This window comes from Podarcis melisellensis (assembly GCF_964234715.1).
Source record: "Podarcis melisellensis genome assembly, chromosome: 7".
NCBI lineage: Eukaryota > Metazoa > Chordata > Lepidosauria > Squamata > Lacertidae > Podarcis > Podarcis melisellensis.
The window spans coordinates 49,890,233-49,914,126 of record NC_138539.1 but is presented as its reverse complement, the minus strand read 5'-3'; the positions used below and the strand labels follow the sequence as shown (position 1 = coordinate 49,914,126).

At 42.6% G+C, this 23,894-nt stretch overlaps 1 protein-coding gene and 1 long non-coding RNA gene across 2 annotated transcripts in view; both read left to right on the top strand.

Annotated features, from left to right (window-relative positions):
* Window positions 1-23,894, top strand: part of LOC309374455 — a 538,694-nt gene that overhangs the window by 422,973 nt on the left and 91,827 nt on the right. The window lies entirely within an intron of this gene.
* MC2R (melanocortin 2 receptor) lies at window positions 8,620-23,830 on the top strand. Its single transcript, XM_081919098.1, has 2 exons — window positions 8,620-8,782; window positions 20,869-23,830. The coding sequence occupies exon 2, from the start codon at window positions 20,975-20,977 to the stop codon at window positions 21,962-21,964; it is 990 nt and encodes a 329-aa protein (XP_081775224.1). The 5' UTR covers window positions 8,620-8,782; window positions 20,869-20,974; the 3' UTR covers window positions 21,965-23,830.

Genomic DNA, 23,894 nt, shown 5'->3' with positions numbered 1-23,894 from the left:
GCCAACCTAGCAGTCTGAAAGCACACCTGTAGCTAAATAGGTACCCTTGTGGCAGGAAGGTAAACGGCATTTCCATGCGCTCTGGTTTCTGTCATGGTGTTCCATTGCATCAGAAGCAGTTTAGCCATGCTGGCCACATGACCCGGAAAGCTGTCTGTGGACAAACGCTGACTCCTTTGGACTGAAAGTGAGATGAGCACCACCAGCTCTGGCACCGGGAGCCGTGTACATCCAGGGGCATGGCCAGCAAGGGCATGCGCAGCAAGCGGCAAGCATCCTGGGGATGCACGGCAAGCACTGAGCATCCTGGGGCGGGGCCAGCCATGATGTCACACACACACCCAGATGGCACCCGGGGCAGCCCGCTCACCCCACCCTCACCTTCATCCATCAGTGAGCACCGCAATCCCATAGTCACCTTTGACTGGACTTCACCGGCCAGGGGTCCTTTATCTTTACCTTTTCACCAGGCAGGAATCACATACCTAGTTAGCTGGATGTTGTCACTCTTCCTCCAAATCCCACATCCTGGTGCACAAGCTAGGGAGTGCACATGGCATAGAGTTAACTCTTTATTGTCAAAGAGTTGCTTCTACAGCTCTGGATTCCTATGCACACCGGTCTTGTGTCTGGACAGCTATTCCCAGTTCCATGCTCCATGGAGCAGTTGCAGCAGCTGGGGACAATCACCACTCCTCCAGCTTATGTACCTTCCTCCGATGGCTGCACACTCATAGCCAGAGACTACGCCTGAGGGGATAAAAACCAAAGCCATTAAATAATTTTTAATAAACCCCAAAAATCTGGACATTCCCTTTAAAATGTGAAATCCCCCTGGATGGGCATGTTGGGACCCCAAAAGAGGACATGTCCTGGATTTCCTGGACATATGGCATCCCTACTTATTGGCATAGCTGTCAACTTTTCCCTTTTCTTGCGAGGAATCCTATTCAGAATAAGAGAATTCCCCTTTAAAAAGGGGGAAAGTTGACAGCTATGCTTATTGGCAGTGTCATACATTCTGAAAAGATGGTTGCTAACATATTTGTTGAGCGGTATGGACCTGACCTGCATAGATTTCAAAGGCTGAATATATTTTAAATGCATTTGAAGAGGAAGAAAGAATTTACACTGGATTTGTGGAACACCTGAAGCAGTGGGACGTTGATAGAGGGAAAGTGGCAAAGCAAATTGGTTAACAGAAGCTTTATCAAATATATGAGCTGTGGTTGCCCTCTCAAAACATGAGGCTTTAGAAATATACAGAGTAGAATAAAATTGTGAAATACCCAGAAACAATGGAAGGAAACAAGATAAATATATTTCTTTTCCATCCCGCCCTTTCTCCAAGGAGCTACACTGCCAAATCCTGCATAACTACAAAAAAATCCTAAATTCAGGTAGAGCCCTGGTTACCCAGGATAGCATAGTTTAAGGCTGCATACACACAACACATTTCACTCTCACACACACAAAGAATCCTAGGAACTGTCAAGTGTTAAGAGTGCTGGGAATTGCAATTCTGTGAGGAGTAAACAACAGTTCCCAGGATTCGAGGGGGGATTGCTTTAAATTATTTTAATGTATGTATGCAGTTTAAAGGTAAAGGTAAACGGACTCCTGACCATTAGGTCCAGCCGTGACCGACTCTGGGGTTGCGGCACTCATCTCGCTTTATTGGCCGAGGGAGCCAGTGTACAGCTTCCGGGTCATGTGGCCAGCGTGACTAAGCTGCTTCTGGTTAACCAGAGCAGTGCACAGAAACGCCGTTTACCTTCCCGCCGGAGCAGTACCTATTTATCTAATTGCACTTTTATGTGCTTTCGAACTGCTAGGTTGGCAGGAGCTGGGACCGAGCAACGGGAGCTCACCCCGTCGCAGGGATTCGAACCACCAACCTTCTGATCCGCAAGTCCAAAGCTTTGTGGTTTAACCCACACCGCCACCCGTGTCCCTAAGCTTAGGCAAATTTAGCTAGAATAGTGAGCCAGCATCTTGGCATATTCTCCTCCTCTGCCTATTTTAGGGGACATGCTTACAGTCCCTTGAATGTATAGCTACAATGCGTGTCAGTAATGAGATTCACACTTTGGTGCCTCAGACTGTGGTATGGTTTGTAACATGTTCCTGTGGAAATGTGGGCATCCTAGCATAACAACTGCCCAGTAAAAGAAACCAACCCTGACCGCGTACTTTGAAGTGAAGACACTTCACAGCATTTCTTCTCTGGGGATCACATGGGAGCGTTTAGGTTAGAATATCAAAGACTTGTGGGTTCTTTTTCATTCCATATACCGTTACCCCAAGTAAAACGCCTCTCATTTCAACGATGCTTACCACCGAGTCAGGCAATTGAAGAAAGCAACTTGGGGAGAGGTCTGTGCTTGACATCAGCTTTGTATATACGGTTGTATAATCCTTCCCCACGTCAAATATGACTCACAGAAAGAGATTAACTAATCAGTCACAAAGCAAGGCTATAATTTTGCAGAGCTTTAGAAGAGTAATACACAGTAACACCCTGACAATTAATAATGATGAGCTCTAAAATATTACATTGCACTTCAATATCACGTTGCTTATTAAAATTTTCTCTTTCCAAGTAAACTTTCTAAAGTACTTCAGTTTCAGATAGCAGCATTAAATGGAGAGGCAGGTCTAGTGCAAAGAGCTGTTTGATCCTTCCAACCACATAAGTCATGGGTGGTCCATGAACAAGGAGGGAAACTGGAATAATTCTTGAATATTATCCCTGTTGGGAGTCAGGAGTGCACATTATTACTGCTATTATGCAAAAGAGTTCATGATTTATATAAAACTATTCTTTAACTTCCAACACACAACTCAGCCACATCCTACAACAGCACTTTCTACAAGTACTTCTAACAGAGGGACACAGATTGTTTGGGGAAATGACAGCCTTCAGTCTTTCCATATTTGTATTAGGTCAAAAGGTACTTGCAGTGTGAGTTGATTTAAAACAAGACAATTTAAATCACTGACTTAATCATTAAAGTCACACGAAAAAAGACCAATTTAAATAATTGATTTAAATCATGCTCTTTTTGAAATTCATCTTTTTTATTACCATTTTTAGAGCAAACATGAATCATAATTGGTTATTATAATTGTGTCTGTTGAGCGATGATTACTGAATTCAGGCTCCGTATATGTGTTGATAAATCAGCTTATTAACAAGGTTCTTTGCAGGTCCCTGCAGGTCACTAACAAAAGCAATTAAAATTGGTTTGCAACTAAATAGAGCCTTTATACAACCCAGGATCATAAATAATCCAAAATCTTTAATTATGCAGCCCACATGCCTTTTGAGCTGCATGAATATTATCTGCTTAGGAGATGTGGCAGTTTTCTGTTTGGTTTTTCTGTAACCAATTTAAGTATACTAAGTATACCACAGAGGCTAAATGTCCAGAACTTTCCAAGAGGTTGGCAGTTGTGGAACCAAAAAACCCTCTTTCTTTCAAAGATAGGAAGCAAACATCCCTGCTGTTTGATTGGCAAACGCAGGCCAGTGAGTTTACAAAGTCCATTTGTATTTTAACCAATCAGCCTTGTTTAGCTGTTGCAGCTCTGTTTACTAAATTAACTTTAGGCAGTGGTGGGCAACCTCAGACCCTTAAGCCAAATGCAGTCCTCCAGGCCTCTGCCAGTCATTTGGGACTCTCCACAAGCCATACAGCTTCTTCAGTCACACTTTCTTCCCCCAGGCCACACCCCTTATGTCGTCCTAGAGTGTTTTCAATAGCTGGAATAGGCCCTTGATGAAATATGTATTCATTGCTCTGCCCACTCTTGTCCCACTGTTGTGCGGTCTCCAAGAAATTGTGCAGCCCTCAGACTGGCAAAACCCTGACACCTTTAGGCTACTGCTACTCCTTGTATCAGATAGCCTTCAAAAAGTATCCTCAAGTTTTTAAAATGGCCTGTTGACCAGAGAAAGTGACTTTTTAAATAGGACCTCAGAAATCCCATTGTGCATGCAGAGCTGTCCATATAAACCTTTTGATCCCAGCTCCAAAAGTTTTAACAAAATTCCACTTTTAGGTTGCCTGATTAATCAAACATCAATGTTTTCTTCATCCAATGATACCCAAGAACAGACAGTTAAGGCTACAGTTCTGTACACAATGTAGCTGGAAGCGCATTCCATTGAACTCAATGGGGCCTATTTCTTAATAGCCATGTGCAATTGCTCTGCTAATTGCTAGAAGAAATCATACGCCAAAACAGTGACCAGAGAAGGAATGACTGCTGGGAGAAGTGCAGAAAAAAAGAAATGTGTGGAGCATCTGCAATAGCACAAACAGACGCCTTCATCTGCCCCAGCCACCACAAAACATGTCTCTCCTGTATTGGTCTGTACAGCCACAACAGGCACTGTAACTCTCCAATGGTTTGATTTCACCCACAAAGGCACACTCTTCCATTGTGTCTTGAGACAGGTGGACGCCAACAACAAAGGCCCACACTAAAATCTACAAAGAGGCACTTTTATACTGTTACTGTTCAACTTGTAAGACCTTGTTAGCACTATCTCACTACTCTTGGATTTTATTATATTATTTGTGGCACCAAATGGTGAACAATAAAACTTGTTATCTGTGTTCACCACACTCCCCCAAAGACCACTTTCTCATCGCTTCACCAGGACAATAGCAAGTATGGGTTTCTTGCATATTCCTTTCTAAATTGGCTTGACTCCTGTAAACAGGAATAAAGGTGGAACTTCATATCCAAATAAAGCCCATTGATGCTGTACATATCTGTGCCTGAGGCATCATTTTTAAAAACAAAAATGATCAAACTTTTTTTTAAAAAATGGTGATAAATTTCTCTTCACATTTCATGGTTCAAATCTCTGCTCACTTATGAAGGTCACAGGGTTGTCAGTCCACTATCAGTCTTGGTTTAACATCTCTCTCAAGCTGTTGTTAATGGAGCTAAAATGACACTCTCTGAACTGTGTATTTTCCTAGTGGTAAATTACACTCAGCGTGATCTGTAGATATGTCATGGTTGCTCTTATTTTACTAAACAGTGCCAAAAAGAAGGGAGGGGAAGAAAGAGAGGTAGTGATCCCAACTGCTAAAGACTGGTTTCTTTGAAGCACACCCTATTTGGTACATTTCAAGCAATTGCTCTTCATCAGAGACAATGATCTTTTCTAAGTTTGATCTGAGCAATTCTTTCATCCTCAAAGCAACTACAGTGCTCTAATATAATAATTTTTAAAAAGGTATCTTTGCATCTGATAGAGAGCAGTTACTCAAATCACACCAGGCACTGCAAACATTTACTGGAAAACTTCCCCAACCCCCAAATAAACCAATCTTCAGCACTTTGATATTTGCCACTGTGGGGGACTTATTCATCTTGGTAAGGTTTCTTTTCCCCTCCCTATTTGCCACCCTTTCTCCTTTCATATGAGTATGTATCTGCTTTGACTTACTCCCTGGTTGCAGTAAATCAGCTAAGATCCCCAAGTGTCATGGCACATCAAACATCATACACAACCTAACTTTGCATGCCTTTCTTTCATCTGAGCATCAAAAAGTCCAAACCCTCAAATATAGTCTTCTCTTCTTCCAAGAGTGCGATCTAAATGTGGTCTGTGTGGTAGGGAATTACTGCTCGATATCTGTGGTCAACTCGTGTAAACTATGCAAATGAAGGCCACAGAATGAGAGAAAGAGATTGGTAGAGGTAGCCCATAGAGAGGACAACAACCAACCTGTGCCCAGCATCCAGGCCTAGTTCTACCATTAGGCAAAGTGAGCTGTCTGCCTCTGATGACAACCACTGGTGGGGTGGAGAGCAGCAGCAAGATGCTAGGGGGTAGAGCTGTGTATATTCCACGTGGCCTGCCCTAAGGCAGCCTGCTGCCTGCTGACCTTAGGTGTAGTTGAAGTAAGAATCAGTTGCTGGGATGTCCAAACTATATAAGGCACAGCTGACTAAATTAACAAGTAAATAGGAAAACAATACCTGAAAGATTGAGGGATACATAAGAAGATGGTGGTAATGGTGCACATAATTCCTACCTCACCCACCAATATTGAAAAATAAATTATGGACCACTTTTTTAAATGTGAAGGAGATGTTCATGAAAAATATCTTTCGATCAAACTACATTAAAGAATTTTACTTCTTGTGTGTTTATCACAAAGCATGTTCTTTTTTAACCCAGATCAACCATGCTGCAGGGAGGGGGATATTCAACCTTTTCCCAGAAGATGCTGTTTGCTGCAGGTAAAAATAATAAAAATAAAGCTATAGTTGGATAGATCTAGAAAAGACATTCATTATGGGAAAAGGTTAAACACCCTCTCAGACTTCCAACACTTCCTTACCAAGTCTGGTTTAACATTGTTTTAACTCTTGTGTCAAGAGATGAGTCTGAAGTAGGGATGAAGAAGAAAATTTATTCAATTCTCATTCAAAGCCGAAGCAATCAAATCCACATTTTTCAAAATATGAAAACCAAAACACAGACATCTTTCAAAATTCACAGTTCTCTGAATTTTGTGATTCAGTTCTATAATCAAGCAGTGTTTACCATTATGCTGAAATAGGCATAAAAATGACCATACTGGTGAAAATATCATACAAAACTGCACATTATAAGAAAATCATTGCAAAAATGTGCTTTTTTTAAAAAAATGATTTTTAAGGCAATTTGCAAACTGTTGCAGAAATGAGGAGAACTGAATTTAAGATTGGAAAACTGAAAAACAGACATTTACATATCCCTCCATTTCTGGTCTGAAGGTACGTATGCTACAGTTCTACTGCCAAAGCCAATTTGGCCCTGTTAGTGGCTGGATAAGAAACTCCTGGAAGTTGAACAGAGGCTCCTTGGGAACGGAGTGAGCTGTGAATAAAATAAATAAGAAGCTGAAAATAATGTTGCTATCAGAGGAGAAAGCTATCTTTGGAAGCTTTTTAACAGAAGCATGATTATTGAAGAGCTGAACAGAAATGAATTAAAATATTTGCTGGGTGAACAAAAACGTGGGAGGCTTTGTGCAAAAGCATTAGAGGCAAAGCACTTTAATCTGTAAGATGAAATCACTTTTCAAATGGAGAGATAACAACGGTGGGCCTTTTTAGCCCACCACCACCCCAATCCACTCCAGCAAGCTTCACAACAAGTATGTGAGCCTCCACATAAGGACTGGCTTAGAACATCACATGAACCAGCTAAAAGGATTTTACTTTGTAGTTGGATTAAACTTTGAGTTGTTACCTTTTCTGCTTGCATGCCCAGGCCCAGGGAGCCTGCCGCCCATGAAGCTGGGGGTGTGGAAGCAAAATAGCTACTGTACAATGTTCTTGGAACCTAACAGGCCACAATTTTTATTGATTACAGATATAAGTGGGCTTAGGCATTGAGTTTATCCTGGAATGACCAGCTCATCTGCTGGCTGATTAGCATTGGGGTCGATCTTCAGTTAGGATTGCCCTATGACATACATCAAATGGGAACAACCATCAGGATTGCCAGCTTGTGGAGTGCTGTGCCCCTCAGCCCCTGTCTGTGCATCTGGGACTCAGCTACATTCGTCACAATAATACATTTTGAATGTGTTATAGACATCCAACACCAGATCGTGCCAGAGAGCAAAAAGGAGTTTACGGTATATGGATTTTTACATAGGGTTTTTTCTTTTCTTTTGTTGTAATGATTTAATTTCTGACTTACAGTGTTCTTAACCTGTGTCTAGATCCACTCTCAGACAGAAGCACCTCCCCTAGGACCCCTTAAATGGGATATTCCATTTCCTTAGAGGTGGAAAAGCAGTGGCTTACAAACCCACCCCCTCCACCCATGACTAAGTCTCATACCCAATTCCTTGTCCGCCAAAAGTTGTTACAATTGCTATGAAATAGCAAACAAAAAAACAACACCCCCCAAAAAAAAAAACCAGACAAGCTCAATTTGTGTGGAGGAAAAATTCCTCCCTGGCCCTGAATACAGCAACTGATACTTCCAGACCGCAGACCCACACAATTTCCTCTGGGTGGTCTAAACATGCAAACGAGGGAGGCTGGGTGATCCGAAACCAACTGCACTGCCACTTGAGGGGGCAACAGGAGTCTCTAATCAGCTCCACCCCCAGGGCCCCCCACAATTGGTCAAATTTGCATGTGGGCCTGATTCAAATCCCATGGCTGGTGGGAGAGAACATGATGTCTCCCACTGGCCATTGGGATACTGGACAAGAAGAGCCCCAGCAATGGCAGCGAGCCGTGTGGAGCCCCAGCTGCTGTGTGACATTGAAAGGCGCCTGGGACTTGTCTTCCTCATGGGCTTTTAACAACAGGCATACACACTGACACAAAGCAAGTTAAACTTTGCCCCTTCTTTATCTCCATGCCAGGTTGGTCTTAATTAGATTTCTATTTTCTTTGACTCCATAGAGTTGTTTGGCACAAAGCAGATGAATTATTTTTAAATGACGTTTCTTCAAGGCTGCAATAACACAACCATTGCCTTTCTCTCTGATTTAGATGTTCTCATCTATTTCTTACGCAAGGGAACTGTTCACTTTTTACAAACAATTTCCCTCCTAGCAGTTGCCATCATGCTGACCTATGTGTTGCTTCTTTTGCTTGGGAGAAAAAGTACTGAATTGTAGAAGAAGAGTTTGAGAAAAGAACTCTTCACCTCTGTGAACGTTTCACAAATTCCTTTTTCCAGCAAGACTTGTTACAGACATTTTCCCGTCCTTTGTGAAATCTGTGCTGCGATCACTGGAAGGTATGTATAAATCTCAATTGAAATATTTATTGCGTTTCTCCTCACGCTTCTCTTTGAAATGATTGTTTCATCTCTCCATTTACTTTCTTGGCCTTTCTGCAATTGGGTCCACATGGAGTGGGCATCTGAATCTTTTTGCAGACCTTCTGGCTAGCCAGCTCACTTCCTCCATGTGAAACTGGTATCACATGAAGTGTACAATTGGCATTGCTCTACATGTAGGAGCTAAGCCTGCCTTCATTTACAAAATGATTCCTAAGATTTCTGGAGAATTATATTACGTGATTATTTCTGCAGTGCAACAGAGACAGTACTGAACCATCGACCCAACTCTACTGAGTTGCTTCCAGATAACCTGTTTACAGAGCATTCATTCTAATCTCCCTGCAGGGAGATTAGACAAAAGCTTTAACAGCTATTTGTGGAGTATTCATTCTGTTTGCGATGAGGTTAGCTGATGCTGCATCAAACAACATTATCGCACATTTTCCCCATCACTTTCCTTATCACAGAAAGTCCAATTTGGGGAGGACAGGGTAGTGGGATTACGGCACAAGAACTGCAAACCAATTTTCATTGCACAACCTTAACTTTACAGTACGTGATTGAACTCCACCAGAAAATGGCAACATTATTGAAACTCTTTTACATTTATTTCCTTGAGCTGCTCATTGCTCCAATCTCCCTACTTCCTAACCCCACAACTCTGCTCCCCTTGTTCCTTGTGGATCTCCTAAATGCCAATGATTTATGTACGGGCAGAAGGCAGACTGGAAATGAGGTGGCATAATACCTTGGAAGCTACAATCCCCTTGGGAATGTGCAGAGAGTTCTTCACATCACCTTCAAGTACTTAAAAGTTGCAGATCAAACAATTTTGAAAGAGAGGGCAGGCAGACTGGAATGTGTGGCCACTACTCTATGAAGTTATATGATTGATTCCCCCATGATCTGAAGTCAGAAACTTTGTTCTCTGGTGAGCAGAGATACTCACTGCTTTGACTTCTTGTTCAGTAGTAGGTTTTGAGGAGAGAGAAAAAAATCTGTATCAGAACAGTGAAATCCTCTTTTAGATGAAAATGAGAATGACTTGTACCAGCCTTCTAATAAGGCACCTGATATTACACGGTGAGGCAGAAAACCAACTCCAGTAGCCTCACTACTAAGTATTTTATTTTTCTCTTTTATTCTACTTTGTGACTGTGAACTTAGAGGCAGTTAGTTAATGCATTCAATAAATCAAAAGATATAATTTACCCCCTGGATTCTACCATTTAAGGCTACAGTTTCAGGGTTGAATATTTGATTGTTTCCTCATAAATAGCATCCACAGAGGTAGCTCAGTTAGCCTGTTGAGTCCAAATGACGAATAGCCTTGTGGCAACTTAACATCTAATAGATTTATTATAGCATACATAAGCTTTTGTGAACCAGAGTCCACTTGGTTTCACAAGATATAAGAAAATTACACATATAAAACTAACGCCTCCCGTAAACTATAGGTTCAGCTTGTAAACATGTGTGACATGGTGCACATTGGAACACACAAAAAATCTTAATTTCACTGGAATTAAATGACTAACAAGACCTTGGGGTCACAACAGATAACTTGAAGAAGATTTTGACCCATTGTGTGACAGCTAAAGGTAAAGGTAAAGGTACCCCTGCCCGTACGGGCCAGTCTTGACAGACTCTGGGGTTGTGCGCCCATCTCACTTAAGAGGCCAGGGGGCCAGCGCTGTCCAGAGACACTTCCGGGTCACGTGGCCAGCGTGACAAAGCTGCATCTGGCGAGCCAGAGCCGCACACGGAAACGCCGTTTACCTTCCCGCTGGTAAGCGGTCCCTATTTATCTACTTGCACCCGGAGGTGCTTTCGAACTGCTAGGTTGGCAGGCGCTGGGACCGAGCAGCGGGAGCGCACCCCGCAGCAGGGATTCGAACCGCCGACCTTTCGATCGGCAAGTCCTAGGCGCTGAGGCTTTAACCCACAGCGCCACCTACGTCCCAGGTGTGTGACAGCTACCCCCCCCAAAAAAAGGAAATTCCATGTGAGGAATCATTAGGAAAGGAATGGAAAATAAAACTGCTAATATCACAACACCATTATACAAATCTATATTGCAACCACATTTGGAATACTGTATGCAGTTCTGGTTGGCTCACCTCAGAAAGGATATTGTAGGGTTGGAAAAGGTTTGGGAAAGGCAGCCAAAATGATCAAGGGGATGGAATGACTTCCCTTTGAGGAAAAGTTGCAACAATTAGGACCTTCTAATTTAAAGTCAAGTAAAAGATGACATGATAGAAGTTTATAAAATTATGCACAGCATGGAGAAACAGAGAATAATAGAACATGTGGACATCCAACAAAGCGAAATGTTGGAAGACTCGAGACAGATAAAAGAAAGCACTTATTCATACAGTGCATAGTGAAACTATAGAAGTCGTTCCCACGGGAGACAAGGATGGCTTTAAAAGAGGATTGGACAAATTCATGGAAGATAAAGCTTTTAGTGGCTGCTAGCTATGCTCTGCTCTGCTTCCCAAGTCAGAGGATGCAAAATGATTCTGAATACCAACTGCTGGAAACCACAGGAAAGGAGAATGCCCTTCTACTCATGTCCTGCTTGCAGGTTTCTCGCTGGCATCTGGTTGACCACTGTGAGAACAGGATACTGGACCAGATGGGCCATTAGTCTCAACCAGCTGTCTCGTCTTAGGTTCTTATGTAACTTTCTTCTCCTCTTTCTTTGGACTAGGAGACATTGCTAAAGGCCTGCATTAACAGGCCTTTATCAAGGAGTTGGTCATAACCTAGTTGCAGTTCAGCAATATACAGAGAGCCAAAGGTCCTCACATCATCTGCTGTAGCCCTATTTAGTCATTCATTCTGCCTCTCCCTCTCTCTATCACACACATACACAATTGCCATCATGCAAAGCAGAATGTAGGGATGAATTTGTTGGTTGGCCCAATCCCTATTGCTCGTTCCTGCCCCCATTCCTGCAGCCCCTCAAGTTTTGGGGGTTGAATGTCTGCAGGGAGGAATCCGTTTTGCTCAAGCAGGCTCCCCATGTGGCGTAAAACCACTTAGTGGAGACAGCAACTAAACAGGATGTGTGTTTCCTGGTGCAGAGCTCTGACAGCTGCTCCTCACAATGTCCTCTCCGCTTTCCAGATTTAAGAGATAGCTGCTGTGGGAATTCTAGCGTTGCCAGTTGCCAATGTCCTGGTGAACTTTGGGGAGGTGGGAAGAAGGCTGCAGAGGACCAAGATAGTGAAGCAAGACATGTTACTACCCTCCCACATACACTAATGATTTACACAGTTGTTGTATGCATATTATTACCCGGTTAACTATTTCCAGAAATATTAGATGTCCCCACTTCATGCTCATTCCTCTTCTGTGCTACTTATAATACAAACTATTAACAAGTCCTGCTTCTTAAGCTATTTACTGTCAGATTCAGATAAGTGGCAATCATGCTAACTATGAATGCAGGAAAGTAGTATACACTTGTTGTGCTTGCATAATTTATTCTTTACTAAGAATTTGGGTTTCCTCAGCTCTGGAACTGCAATTTTTGATGTTACATTTATATTCTATTTCCACCAGTAAACATCTCTCTCTCATATATATATATATATATATATATATATATATATATATATCTCACAGCTTGGCATTTTAAAATACTCAACTCTAAGCATTCTTATTGCTCTCTCTAGGAAAAGGTTAAAGATGTGATTCCAGTAATTCCACTTGGGCCGGCTATGCACACACAGACATTAAGTGACATTTAAAAAGCCAAAATTCAGTCTTCTTACAACTTCCAAGGCGGAAATGCTTTCTCACTGATGATATATTTGTGATGGGAAGATTTTGTTAAACACTGCAAAGATGTCTGTGGCTTTTCATGGAGACTTAATAGCTACCATGGCTGCATAACACACTATTTGAAGGCATATTACTTCCCTCAAAAAAAAATCCTGGGAACTGTAGCTTGTTAGGGTGCTAAGAATTGTAGCTGTGTGTGAATAGCAATGAAAGTTCTAAACTTCTAATTTGCCTTTTTGAAATGCTTAGCAGTCTGGTTTTTAAAAAAGAAAAGATTTGATTACATATTTTAAGGGGAATGGTTGTCTGAATGGCTGACTAGCATGTGGCATTTTAGGAAGGCATTCCATGTTATTTTAACAGAGGGTGGCAAGCAGAGTACATTCAAAGCAGCCTTAAGAATAGATAACTTGATTTAAAAAAAATGATTAAGAATATATTTTCAGCATATTCTTTCCTTGAAAGAACAGCAAGCTAACTAAACAAAGCATTTGTGATAGCTGTCGAACCACAGCATGAAACTAATCAGCAATAAGAACCCTTCAAATACCTCCCAGCAACTTAGATTCACTGAATGAATTCTCTCTCAAACAGCAAATCTGTGTGGTGTTCAAACAAGGAGCTAATTTACTATACTGATTTCCCTGTGATTATTATTTATGTACAGCAGAGAATGTTCCACATGAACTCATGGCTCAATATCAAGGACACACTGTTCTAATTTATTACAGCCAGAGGGTTGAAGGATATTCCTAACATGAAATGATGAAAGTTTAGCAGGCATGTGGATCCTGCTGCCTCCAGTTTCTAGGCACTGTGCTGATCTGAGATAAAGCTCAATGCAGTGAGGGGACATGACAGACACAGATGTTTCTGGAAGTCCTGGCTAAGATGGGAAGTAGTTAACTCCTCCCCTTTCCTGAAACACTATTTGCATTCCTTTCAGGGCTGGCTCCAAAGAGTAGTGACGTTGAGTAGTTGCTGACTTGAGCTTTACAAAGGCCCCACTATCCAAACAGCAGCATCATTTCTCACTTCATATGATTCACCCATATAGATCAAATGCACTTCAGAGTACTTTCAGTTTGCACAACCCACCATTTTGTTGCTAATGGTCTGTGCCCAAGGGCCCCCAAAATCCTTTGCTGGCAAATATATGTCCTTGGAATAAACATTGTCAGGTAGTATATCACCATCAAAAATGAGCCTCCCTCCCTTTCATGCAAGGCTAGTGTCCCATACTGTTCACAAACTGTTCTTCATGAGAATCTGTGTGAAACCCACTTGATATTTCCACACATAAGTAACAGGCTTGCCAGCTATTCCTTTTTTCCCCCAGCAATCCCTCTTGTTTTCACATCATGCCCCTTATTCATGAATACAGCTGTTTGTGGAACATAATGGATGGCTCTGAAGTGTTTCAATATGCTACTGCTCCAACTTCCATAGCACAATGTAATGCATATACCAGAGGTTCATCTTGACTCCATTTCAAAGGATAGTTGCATTGAATTCAATTCATTATTTTGACCAAAGGATCTTTATTGATTACCTGGGGCAAATTACTGCCACTTTGTCACAGTTCCAGACTTTTTCTGGCTCCTATTAGAATAACTGGGTCCTGCCAGGATAATGTCTCTGCCATTCAAACAATGTGATGCTAGCAAGTTCAGATATGCCAGATACTAGGTCCAAGGCTGAAATGGTAATTAGTGACTCAGATTTGCTTTCTATTATATGTTTCTGAATCAGCTACTAATCTATGGGTAGTGGGATGGACTCATGAGATTAAGTATGCATTAAAGTATAACTCATTTGGGCTGGGGAAGGAGATTTTTTAGGAGCATTGTGTCATCAATGAGCACATCAGTACAAAAGCTACTTTATTATGAACACTGGAAAATTGGTGTGGGGTGTTCAAATAAGGCTTTTAAGATGCATGTCTCAAATTCTACATGGGAAATATTGGGGAAATTAAATTAAAGCAATGCAGGTATCTATGGCTGCTATTAACTCTGCAATCTAGGACAAAGGAAGTTCAGCTGCCATTTTCAAAAGCCTGACTTGTGCTTTAAGCAGCACTGCATGGGAGCAATCAGAAGCAACTTCTGCAAGTCACCTCCAAGCTGAGTTATTATTCCAGCCCTGTTATATTCATAACAGAATAGGAAGTGATCAAAATTCCACTGAAATCTAATGACAAAAGTCCTGAACCTTCTCAGATGCAGGCATCCAGCTGTTTTGGTGATGATTCAAGTGTGAGAAGAAGGTTCATGTCTGAAATTTTCAAGCTGAGCAATTTACTCCAGTGTCAATGGGGACAAGTGTTTCTGGTGATGTTCTGAATGATACAGTACTAATGGAGGAAGAAGCAATTCTTAAATGCAGCATAATTATAACTATATTACTAGATTAAGATAGAATATGATCTTTGTGAAATGTTTCACAATGTAAATCTATCCCCTTGGCATTGTAGAGTTACTGTAGTTATTTTGCAATACCTAGAAAAGGCAGAGAAAGTAATCAATAGGTAGTCATTTTGCAATATATCATTCACACCTAACTGTGCAGATCATAATTATAGCCGTACATTATCTAGCCTGTGCCTAGAGGTCTAAAGAACAAAAAACTGACAACAGGCACCACCAACCATGAGAAGAGACTAAAAGATCAATGAAATGACACATTATCTAGAAGTAAATTGCAAGGACTTAGGAAAATTAAAACATGAAGCTGGTAGGGGGAATAAACTGTTTAAAATGTTCTCAGAGTTTTCCGTAAGTTCTACTTTCTGAATACATTTTTGGGATAGAACTATATGAGCGAAGCATGGCATTAATGATGTGAAAGCAATGGATGTGCTCATTTAAAAAATGTAAATAGGGAGTAAACCAAGCCAGATCAAGGCCATAAGAGTGACTCCTACCACAGTCCCAGAATCCTACCCCAGTTCTGATGTTTGTGGTGGGTAATGTATCAGTAGTAAGGTGTTATTCACTCAAATATGTAGATCAGGGATGGGGAAATATCTGGTCCTCCAGGTGTTGTTGGACTATATATCTCCCCCGACATCTCTGACCATTGGCTATGCTGATTCTGACTGACAGAGCCCCAGTAGTGTTGGAGGGGAAGAGAGCAATGCTTTATTAATTTGTTTGCCTGTGGGTATGCTTTTTTAACCTTGTTGAACAGCAGCTTTAGCTGGTTTCATTCAAATAAACAGCTTTCAGAGTAATGTGATTTAAAGTACATTGCTGCCTTTATAGTCCTAAACCTTTTCTGAGTCACTTGAACTGACATGGCCTCAGGGGACAAGTGCCTTTCCATTTTCACACATAGCCCAGTGTCTTATTTTCAGGATTTATTGACCTCTTAACTTATTGAACCTCATTTCTAGTCTGTATTAAAACCGAGCGATAGATAGGAAATCTCATGGGATACTTATATTAAGTGTCTCAAAAGTGACAGCTCTGCCTCTTGTATTTCTTTGCCTGTTAGCTTTTTAAATTCATGAGATCATGGAGCCCAATAAACTAGTACATGAGCAGTACGTGTCTCCATGTGCCCTAAGGCAAAATAGCCTATTAAAGAGGAGTGAGGTGCCATTATCAGATTATCTTATAAACAATCTTCTGGGGACTGTATTCCAGTAGTGGTTGGTGCTGGAGGCAAAATGCAGAGTTGAACAGAGGAAAAGTGGGCAGAGCAACAAATGCGGCTCTTATGTACCTTCATATAAGAGCACATTCCAGACATGCAAGACCCAGGGATTTCTACACAAACACACATTTCTCTGTCTTCCATCCTGGCAAGTAAGAGGCATCGTTTCTAGTGTTGTACAAACCACCACCACCCCCTTCCCACAATCTGATTTAGGCCTGATTCAGTGATCTGTTTCCCCCTTGTCTGCCTGCCAACATCTGCCTGCTTGTCTGGGGCTGGTTTCTGCAGTAGCAGGGTAAGTGCCCCAAGTTTTTGATATGATACATTTGCCCCACATGACTTACTGGCATACGCAAGACAAACTGCTGGTAAAGAGAGACACAGAAAGCAGCACACAGCTGTCTACTCCTCTCTCCTCCAGCACATCTTCAAGCAATGTGATTGCACAGTGCTGGGTAAGATTCTAGCCCTGGAGTGGAAGCTGGAGCTCCCAGCAAACAAAGTTCTGCTCCTCCTTCCCAGCTCCCCACCTTGGCATTCTTCTTATATGGTGGAGAGCAGAGCAGTGGTGGAGGAAGGGGGCCTGCCCTGGGTGTCATCCCGGGGAGGGGGATGACATTCAGCGCACCGCCCACCTGCAACTCCCAGGCCTACTGTCCTCAAGCCATCGGGGAAGGGGGGAGCTGCACCACTTTGCCGGCAGTCTTCCCCCTTCGTTTTGACAGCTTGGGATGGGATTCCCAAGCCTCCCCCGACTCCCAAGTCGGGAGTCAGGGGAGGCTCGGGAGTCACGGGCAAGTAGTGTGCCATTGCCCGGTGCTCCCGGCTGGAGGAGGCAGGTGACAAAATGCCGGGTAGCACTCACCATGGGGCCTTCTGGGAGTGACGTGGTGGCTTCGGTGCCCGAAGGCTCCACACTGTCCCAAACGGTCCAGCCGCCACCTCCCCCTCAGCTGTAGGGCGGCTGACTGGGAGGAGGCAGGCAGACTCCTCAGAGGCCCTGTGAAGGGTTAGGGTGGCTCTGGCCCCGGCTGCAGGGCGCGTGCGCTGCTCTGTGCACCCGAGCAGCTATCCTGCACCTGGGAGGGCACCCTCCATGCCCTGCGCCCCTTGGGAGCACACCCTCCCTGAGCAACGCAGGCATATGCTCCGCCGCTGCCAAAGAGGCTTCTTTCATGTGATTTTGCCGCAAGGTGAAGTCCCTTTATTCTTAAAAGGTAAAGGTAAAGGGACCCCTGACCATTAGGTCCAGTCGTGGCCGACTCTGGGGTTGCGGCGCTCATCTCGCTTTATTGGCCGAGGGAGCCAGCGTACAGCTTACGGGTCAGGTGGCCAGCATGATTAAGCCGCTTCTGGCGAACCAGAGCAGCGCATGGAAACGCTGTTTACCTTCCCGCTGTTTATCTACTTGCACTTTGAAGTGCTTTCAAACTGTTAGGTTGGCAGGAGCTGGGACCGAGCAATGAGAGCTCACCCCGTCGTGGAGATTCGAACCGCTGACCTTCTAATTGACAAGTCCTAGGCTCTGTGGTTAACCCGCAGAGCCACCTGCGTCCCTTTAAATCTCATCTTTTCTACCCCTGTTTTATTCCTGTGATTATTTGCTGCTGACATGGTTTCTGTTTTCTCTGTTTTATATTGATTTGTTTTCCTACCGCTTTTTAAAATTGCATTTTAAATGTTATGGTTTTCCTGCTGTTTTCGTTACCGTATGCTGTGCATTAGCCAGAGAACAGTAGTTGTTGTGAAACTAAGAAATACTATACGTAAATCAATTATTCTATTACCTAAGGGAGGGACACTTTTCGCAGGTGGAAGCAGCAGGGAGAATGATACATTATCTTTTCCCTGGCTGCTCTTTTCCACCTTAATCCCGTCTCCACTGTCTCCCTGCCCCCTAGGATTCCAGTATTGAACAATTCGAGTTTTGCCCAGACAAATGGTGGCAGGAAATGGGTTCAACACCTTCTCCCGTGCCATTTCTCCATGAAAAGGGGGAAGCACATTTTCTCTCAAAGTTGCTTTTGAAACAAACAACAAAATCCCTAAAATTGGCCATAGACTTTGTTACACAAGTTTGCATGTAATGTGCAATTTGCTCCTAATGAAGGTTTTGCAAGTGATCAGCCAGATGGCATCGTTAAATTGCAGACATCAATATTTACAGATTTGATATCCAGCAAATGTAAACAAGGAACACTGGAGGTTTGTGTAGCAATAAATATTGTATTAATTTCTGTAGCAGTTCCAATGTTTGTTCATATAATTTGCTTCTAATAATATCATCAGCCATGTAAGAAGTGCCAGGATTATAAAAAGATGCTGAAGCTTGCCAGGAAGGGAAAGGGAAAACATTTTCATCCAACCTTTTTCAGCCTCAGACTGCAGACTTATGATCATATAAACTTGCCCTAGAGTTTCATTGTAGGTAGCACCATCAAGATCAGTAAAACTTATTTCTGACTGAACATGAACATAATCAGGCTCTGCATGGGTTTAAAATCTGCTTCCACCTACGTGCAGAATTGGCCATTTCTTCCTGTGCAGTTTACTTATGCCTAATGCAAATATTTTATTCTTTTCATTAAATTAATATCATAAGTCTCAGGATATGAAGTTTTAACACATTTGCATAAGGATTTTTTTTATCCCTGAAATTAGGTTAGTAAGATCATGTGAGAAATGACATTTGCCTGTCAATCTTCCATGGTGTTTCTTGTAACTGCTCTGTGATGGGGTGAGGTTTATATTAGCAGGCTAATTTCTGGCGTTTTTTCAAATTGCAGCATCTGATCAAGCTGAGAAAGCTTCATTATTAAAGAAAGAAAATAATAAATTTGCTTTATGATAACTTTCTCCAGTAAATGATCACCATAATATTGAGGTGATAGATATTCACACATATGCAATTTACTAATAATGTATACATACACATGTGTACATAGAGACTAAGAGAGAGAGAGAGAGATTCGCACACAATCAACTAACAGCATGAAGGCAGAGTAGGGCCATGGTCCCCGGTCCTGTCCTCCCAACATTGCATCCCTACTAGCCCATTGTCTACATGTTGGGAGAGCCAATGGCCATGCCATGTCCTAGAGGGGAACCTGCCTAGGCTTCTCCTAGGATTTATCAGGTTCAACACAGATAGCAGGTTCTTCTCTATGAATGTTTCTTCACAATGTGTAGACAGTGGAAAGTGAAGATATGATCTCCAGCTTATTGGATCATCTCCAAACAATTCGTCCCCAGGTATGGGAATCCTCTGGCCCACCAAATGTTGCTGGACTTCAACTCTTATCATCCCTAACCATTAGGCATGCTTGCTGATGGGAGTTAGAGTCTCACAACATCTGGAAGAAAACAGGTTCACCATCCCTTACCTAAAGAGACATTGACTGGCTATTCTGAATTATTAACCATCTCCCTAACAAAGGAAGAGTTGGCTGGTTGTAACAATATATTATGTACGTATGTAAGGTGCCTTCCAGAAGTTGCTGGACTACAACTCCCACAATCCCTGAACAATGGTCATGTGCTGATGGGAATTGCACTCCAGCAACATCTGGAATGCACACTTTGGCTATGCCTGGTGTAGCCAGATAGTTTGCTCTGTATCCTCTGTGCTTCCTCCTGCTAGTTTAGGAAGCAATGAACACATGACGTTAGCCACAATCCACATATAAAGGTAAAGGTACCCCTGCCCGTACGGGCCAGTCTTGACAGACTCTGGGGTTGTGCGCCCATCTCACTTAAGAGGCCAGGGGCCAGCGCTGTCCGGAGACACTTCCGGGTCACGTGGCCAGTGTGACAAAGCTGCATCTGGCGAGCCAGAGCCGCACACGGAAACGCCATTTACCTTCCCGCTGGTAAGCAGTCCCTATTTATCTACTTGCACCCGGAGGTGCTTTCGAACTGCTAGGTTGGCAGGCGCTGGGACCGAGCAACGGGAGCGCACCCCACCGCAGGGATTCGAACCGCCGACCTTTTGATCGGCAAGTCCTAGGCGCTGAGGCTTTAACCCACAGCGCCACCTGCGTCCCACAATCCACATATATCCTGTATCAATCTTACCATATCTTATTAAATGCTGTGTTTTGATGCAGTTTCCCCCAGACCAGCTTTCATCCGAATTGAGAAAAGGATAACCTTGCTGTGGTTTAAGACAGTAATGCATGCACAGCCTTTGTGGCTTTTTCCATCTAACTGACATGGGCTAGAGCACAATGCCTCAATTACTTGGAAAATATTGTTACTCCTCTATATTTATTCCTTTACACAGTTTTGCTCTCACACGTCCCAGATGAATATCTGATCAGGGCACTGTACACCTCACAGCAACAGCTAGCATTTCAGCAGAGTGAGTCAAACCAACCATATTGCTCTGAGCTATGTGGGTTCTGTTGCTTCTTCTCAAGCTTGAGTCATACATGGATTAGGGACCAGGCAACTCCCAGTAGCAGCCAAGAACAATACTTGCAGAATGCTTACATTTTCTAGTCAATATATGTGAACTCAGTCTAAGTTTTCTGTATATTTCAATTTGGTGTTTCTCATTCCTTATTGGTTAACCATTTTTCCAGGTTTACTTCGAATGATATCGCCATAACAAGATGCTCAGCTGGACACTTTGGCTGTTGCAGAAGGTCAAGCCACAGTGAGTACTGAAATCTATGTGGGTTCAACCTCATGCATCTTCCCTCACCAAAGGTTGCAACCATGAAGATCGACCGAGGTTCTGAAACAACAAGGCTTCTGGGACAGACAAATGCTCCTCCATCAGAAAACAACAGTGAGCTCTCAATGAACACCTCCGACTGTGCACAAGTCATTGTGCCAGAAGAAATCTTCTTCACCATTGCCGCTCTAGGAGTACTGGAAAACCTGCTAGTGCTCATAGCAGTGGGGAGGAATAAGAATCTGCATTCACCCATGTATATTTTCATTTGCAGCTTAGCTGTTTCAGACATGCTAGGAAGTTTGTACAAGACTCTGGAGAATATCCTCTTCATCATCTTCTGCAAGATGAGATACCTAACATGTCAGGGAGCCTTGGAAAAAACAATGGATGATATTTTAGATTTCATGTTTATTCTATCTTTACTGGGATCCATTTTCAGTCTGTCAGCCATTGCAGCTGATAGATATATAACCATCTTCTACGCACTGCGGTACCATAACATCATGACAATGAAGCGTACTTTAGTGATCTTGGTGGTCATTTGGGCATTCTGTGCTGGGAGTGGCATCGCAGTGGTCATTTTCTCCCATGAAACAGCTACTGTTGTGTCCTTCTCTGTCTTCCTGTGTTTCATGCTCATTTTTATCCTCAGCCTCTATATTCATATGTTCCTGCTTGCACGCTCTCATGCCAAGAAGATTGCTTTGCAGCCTACCAGCTCGGTTCACCAGAGAGCTAACATGAAAGGAGTCATTACTTTAACTGTCTTACTTGGGGTTTTTCTCTGCTGCTGGGCCCCTTTTGTCCTTCATATGCTTCTGATGGCATTTTGCCCACAAAACCCTTATTGCATTTGCTATGGGTCCATTTTTCACGTGAATGGTATACTGATCATGTGCAATGCTGTGATTGACCCCATGATTTATGCATTTCGAAGTCCAGAGCTGAGAAGTACATTTAAGAGATTGTTCTGCTGCCGGAAGCCAAGCTGGACTTAGCCACTGGAACTTCAAAAACAGCATGCAGAGCAACCAGAGCTGCACTGCCATAGAACCATTTGCTTTGTCTTGTAGTACAGTGGTACCTTGGTATTCAAACAGCTTGACTCCCAAACAAATCAGCTCCTGAACGCCACAAACCCGGAAGTGAGTGCTCCGGTTTGCGAACGTTTTTTGGAAGCCGAACATCCGACACAGCTTCCACGACTTCTGATTGAAGGCAGGAAGCTCCTGCAGCCAATCAGAAGCTGCAACTTGGTTTTCACACCGTTTCGGGAATGAAAAGGATTCCCGGAATGGATTAAGTTTGAGAACCAAGGTATCACTGTATCTCAAAAATAATGTGATGTTGACATCTGAGGGCTACTTTTCCACACAGTGGGGTACAGCAGTGAACCTTGGACTTATGCATTCTCTCTCACATAGACACTGGTTTTTATTAGAGGCTATATGCACAGCATGTGAACCACAGTTTCTCTTCAGTTCCCTGCCAGGTGGCTGAATTATGCTTCTAGACCACATGTGAATCAGCCTTGCTGGAATACACTGCTGCCTACAGAATCTCAGGTCATAATGAATCAATTAGTCTCCAAAGCACCACCATTATCTTTTTGCTGCTAGGCTAACACAGCAACTGGGGGGGGGGATATTTTCATAGGAGATTCAGTTTAGGAAGAGGGTGAATAAAGTGGTGACAGACATGACTTAGATCATGTTTCCCTAACCTTGTTGCCTCCAGATGTTTTGAACTACAGCTCTCACCATCTCTGACCCTTAGTCATACTGGATGGGGCTGCATTTCAAGATGTTCAGAGGGCACCATGTTCAGGAGAGGCTAGCTTGGATACAGTTTGTGGGGGATGAGAAATTAGTCATGTGTGCGCACGATTGGATTCTGATTTGCAAACTTGATTTGGAGGGATTGTTCAAACCACAGTATGCCAGTTTATTCATCACGGCAAAGTATGGCTTGACAAACCAGGAAGTGTTAAGTCACGTGTGTGGACTGAGGGAAGGAGAGAAGGAGGGAATGTGTGCATCTATACATGGCTGAGTCCTTAGTCCAGACCATAGATTTCACATATACACACATACACTGCATACTCTAATGTTAGATAGATCTGTATTGTTTCAATTTTAGTGTGTGTGCTACTGAAGTGAGCACATAGATATAAAGACATTTTAGTTAAGTTTTAAACTAAAATAGGCAACAATGAGAAAATGGTGGAAGTTCATTGATTGAAAAGCTTCAGTGGAAAAGATAGAAATGAATTTAGACTTAATCATCCAGGGAACAAATGTTTTATAGTTGAAGACAGCTGTTAGTCATCAAAAGCTCTGTCTTGTTATAAAACACATTGATGTGATTTCTATTAATTACAATTAGTTACACTACTTCAACAGCAGGATCTAAAAACATGGTTAATTTTAGGCATTTCTGAAATCATCTGTAATGTCAGACATTTGAATATTGAACTCCGTATTCTAAACTTGTATGAAAGTTCTACTTCTGACAGTGTACGCAGGAACATCCACTGTGAACTTAACATTTTGTCTAGCAACATTCAACTTAGGGAAATAGGCACAGTACTTGCCACCAACTACTACTGTTGTGAATGGTCGCTGTAATATTTTTTTAACCCCACTGTTTGTATAATTTCCCTCAATATCCGTATAGTTATAGATAGCTACCAACTGAGGACAACATTTCGTACATCAGATAATGTGGGCTCTGCTCCAAGAAAGAGTTTACGCCAATATACATTGACTAGTCTTTAAGGTGCCGCGTGACTCTTGCTGCAACAGACTAACATGGGTACCTATCCTAAGGTCTACTGTATGTAATGTCAAATCTCCTGTGTTGTTCTTCTGTTCTCCTGAAAGATTACTTCTAATCTGACACGTTTAGCTTAGTCAGGTCCTTGTTGAT

Bases quoted from the DNA above. Each gene is read 5' to 3' on its own strand.
- MC2R (XM_081919098.1), top strand. From the start codon at position 20,975: ATGCATCTTCCCTCACCAAAGGTTGCAACCATGAAGATCGACCGAGGT.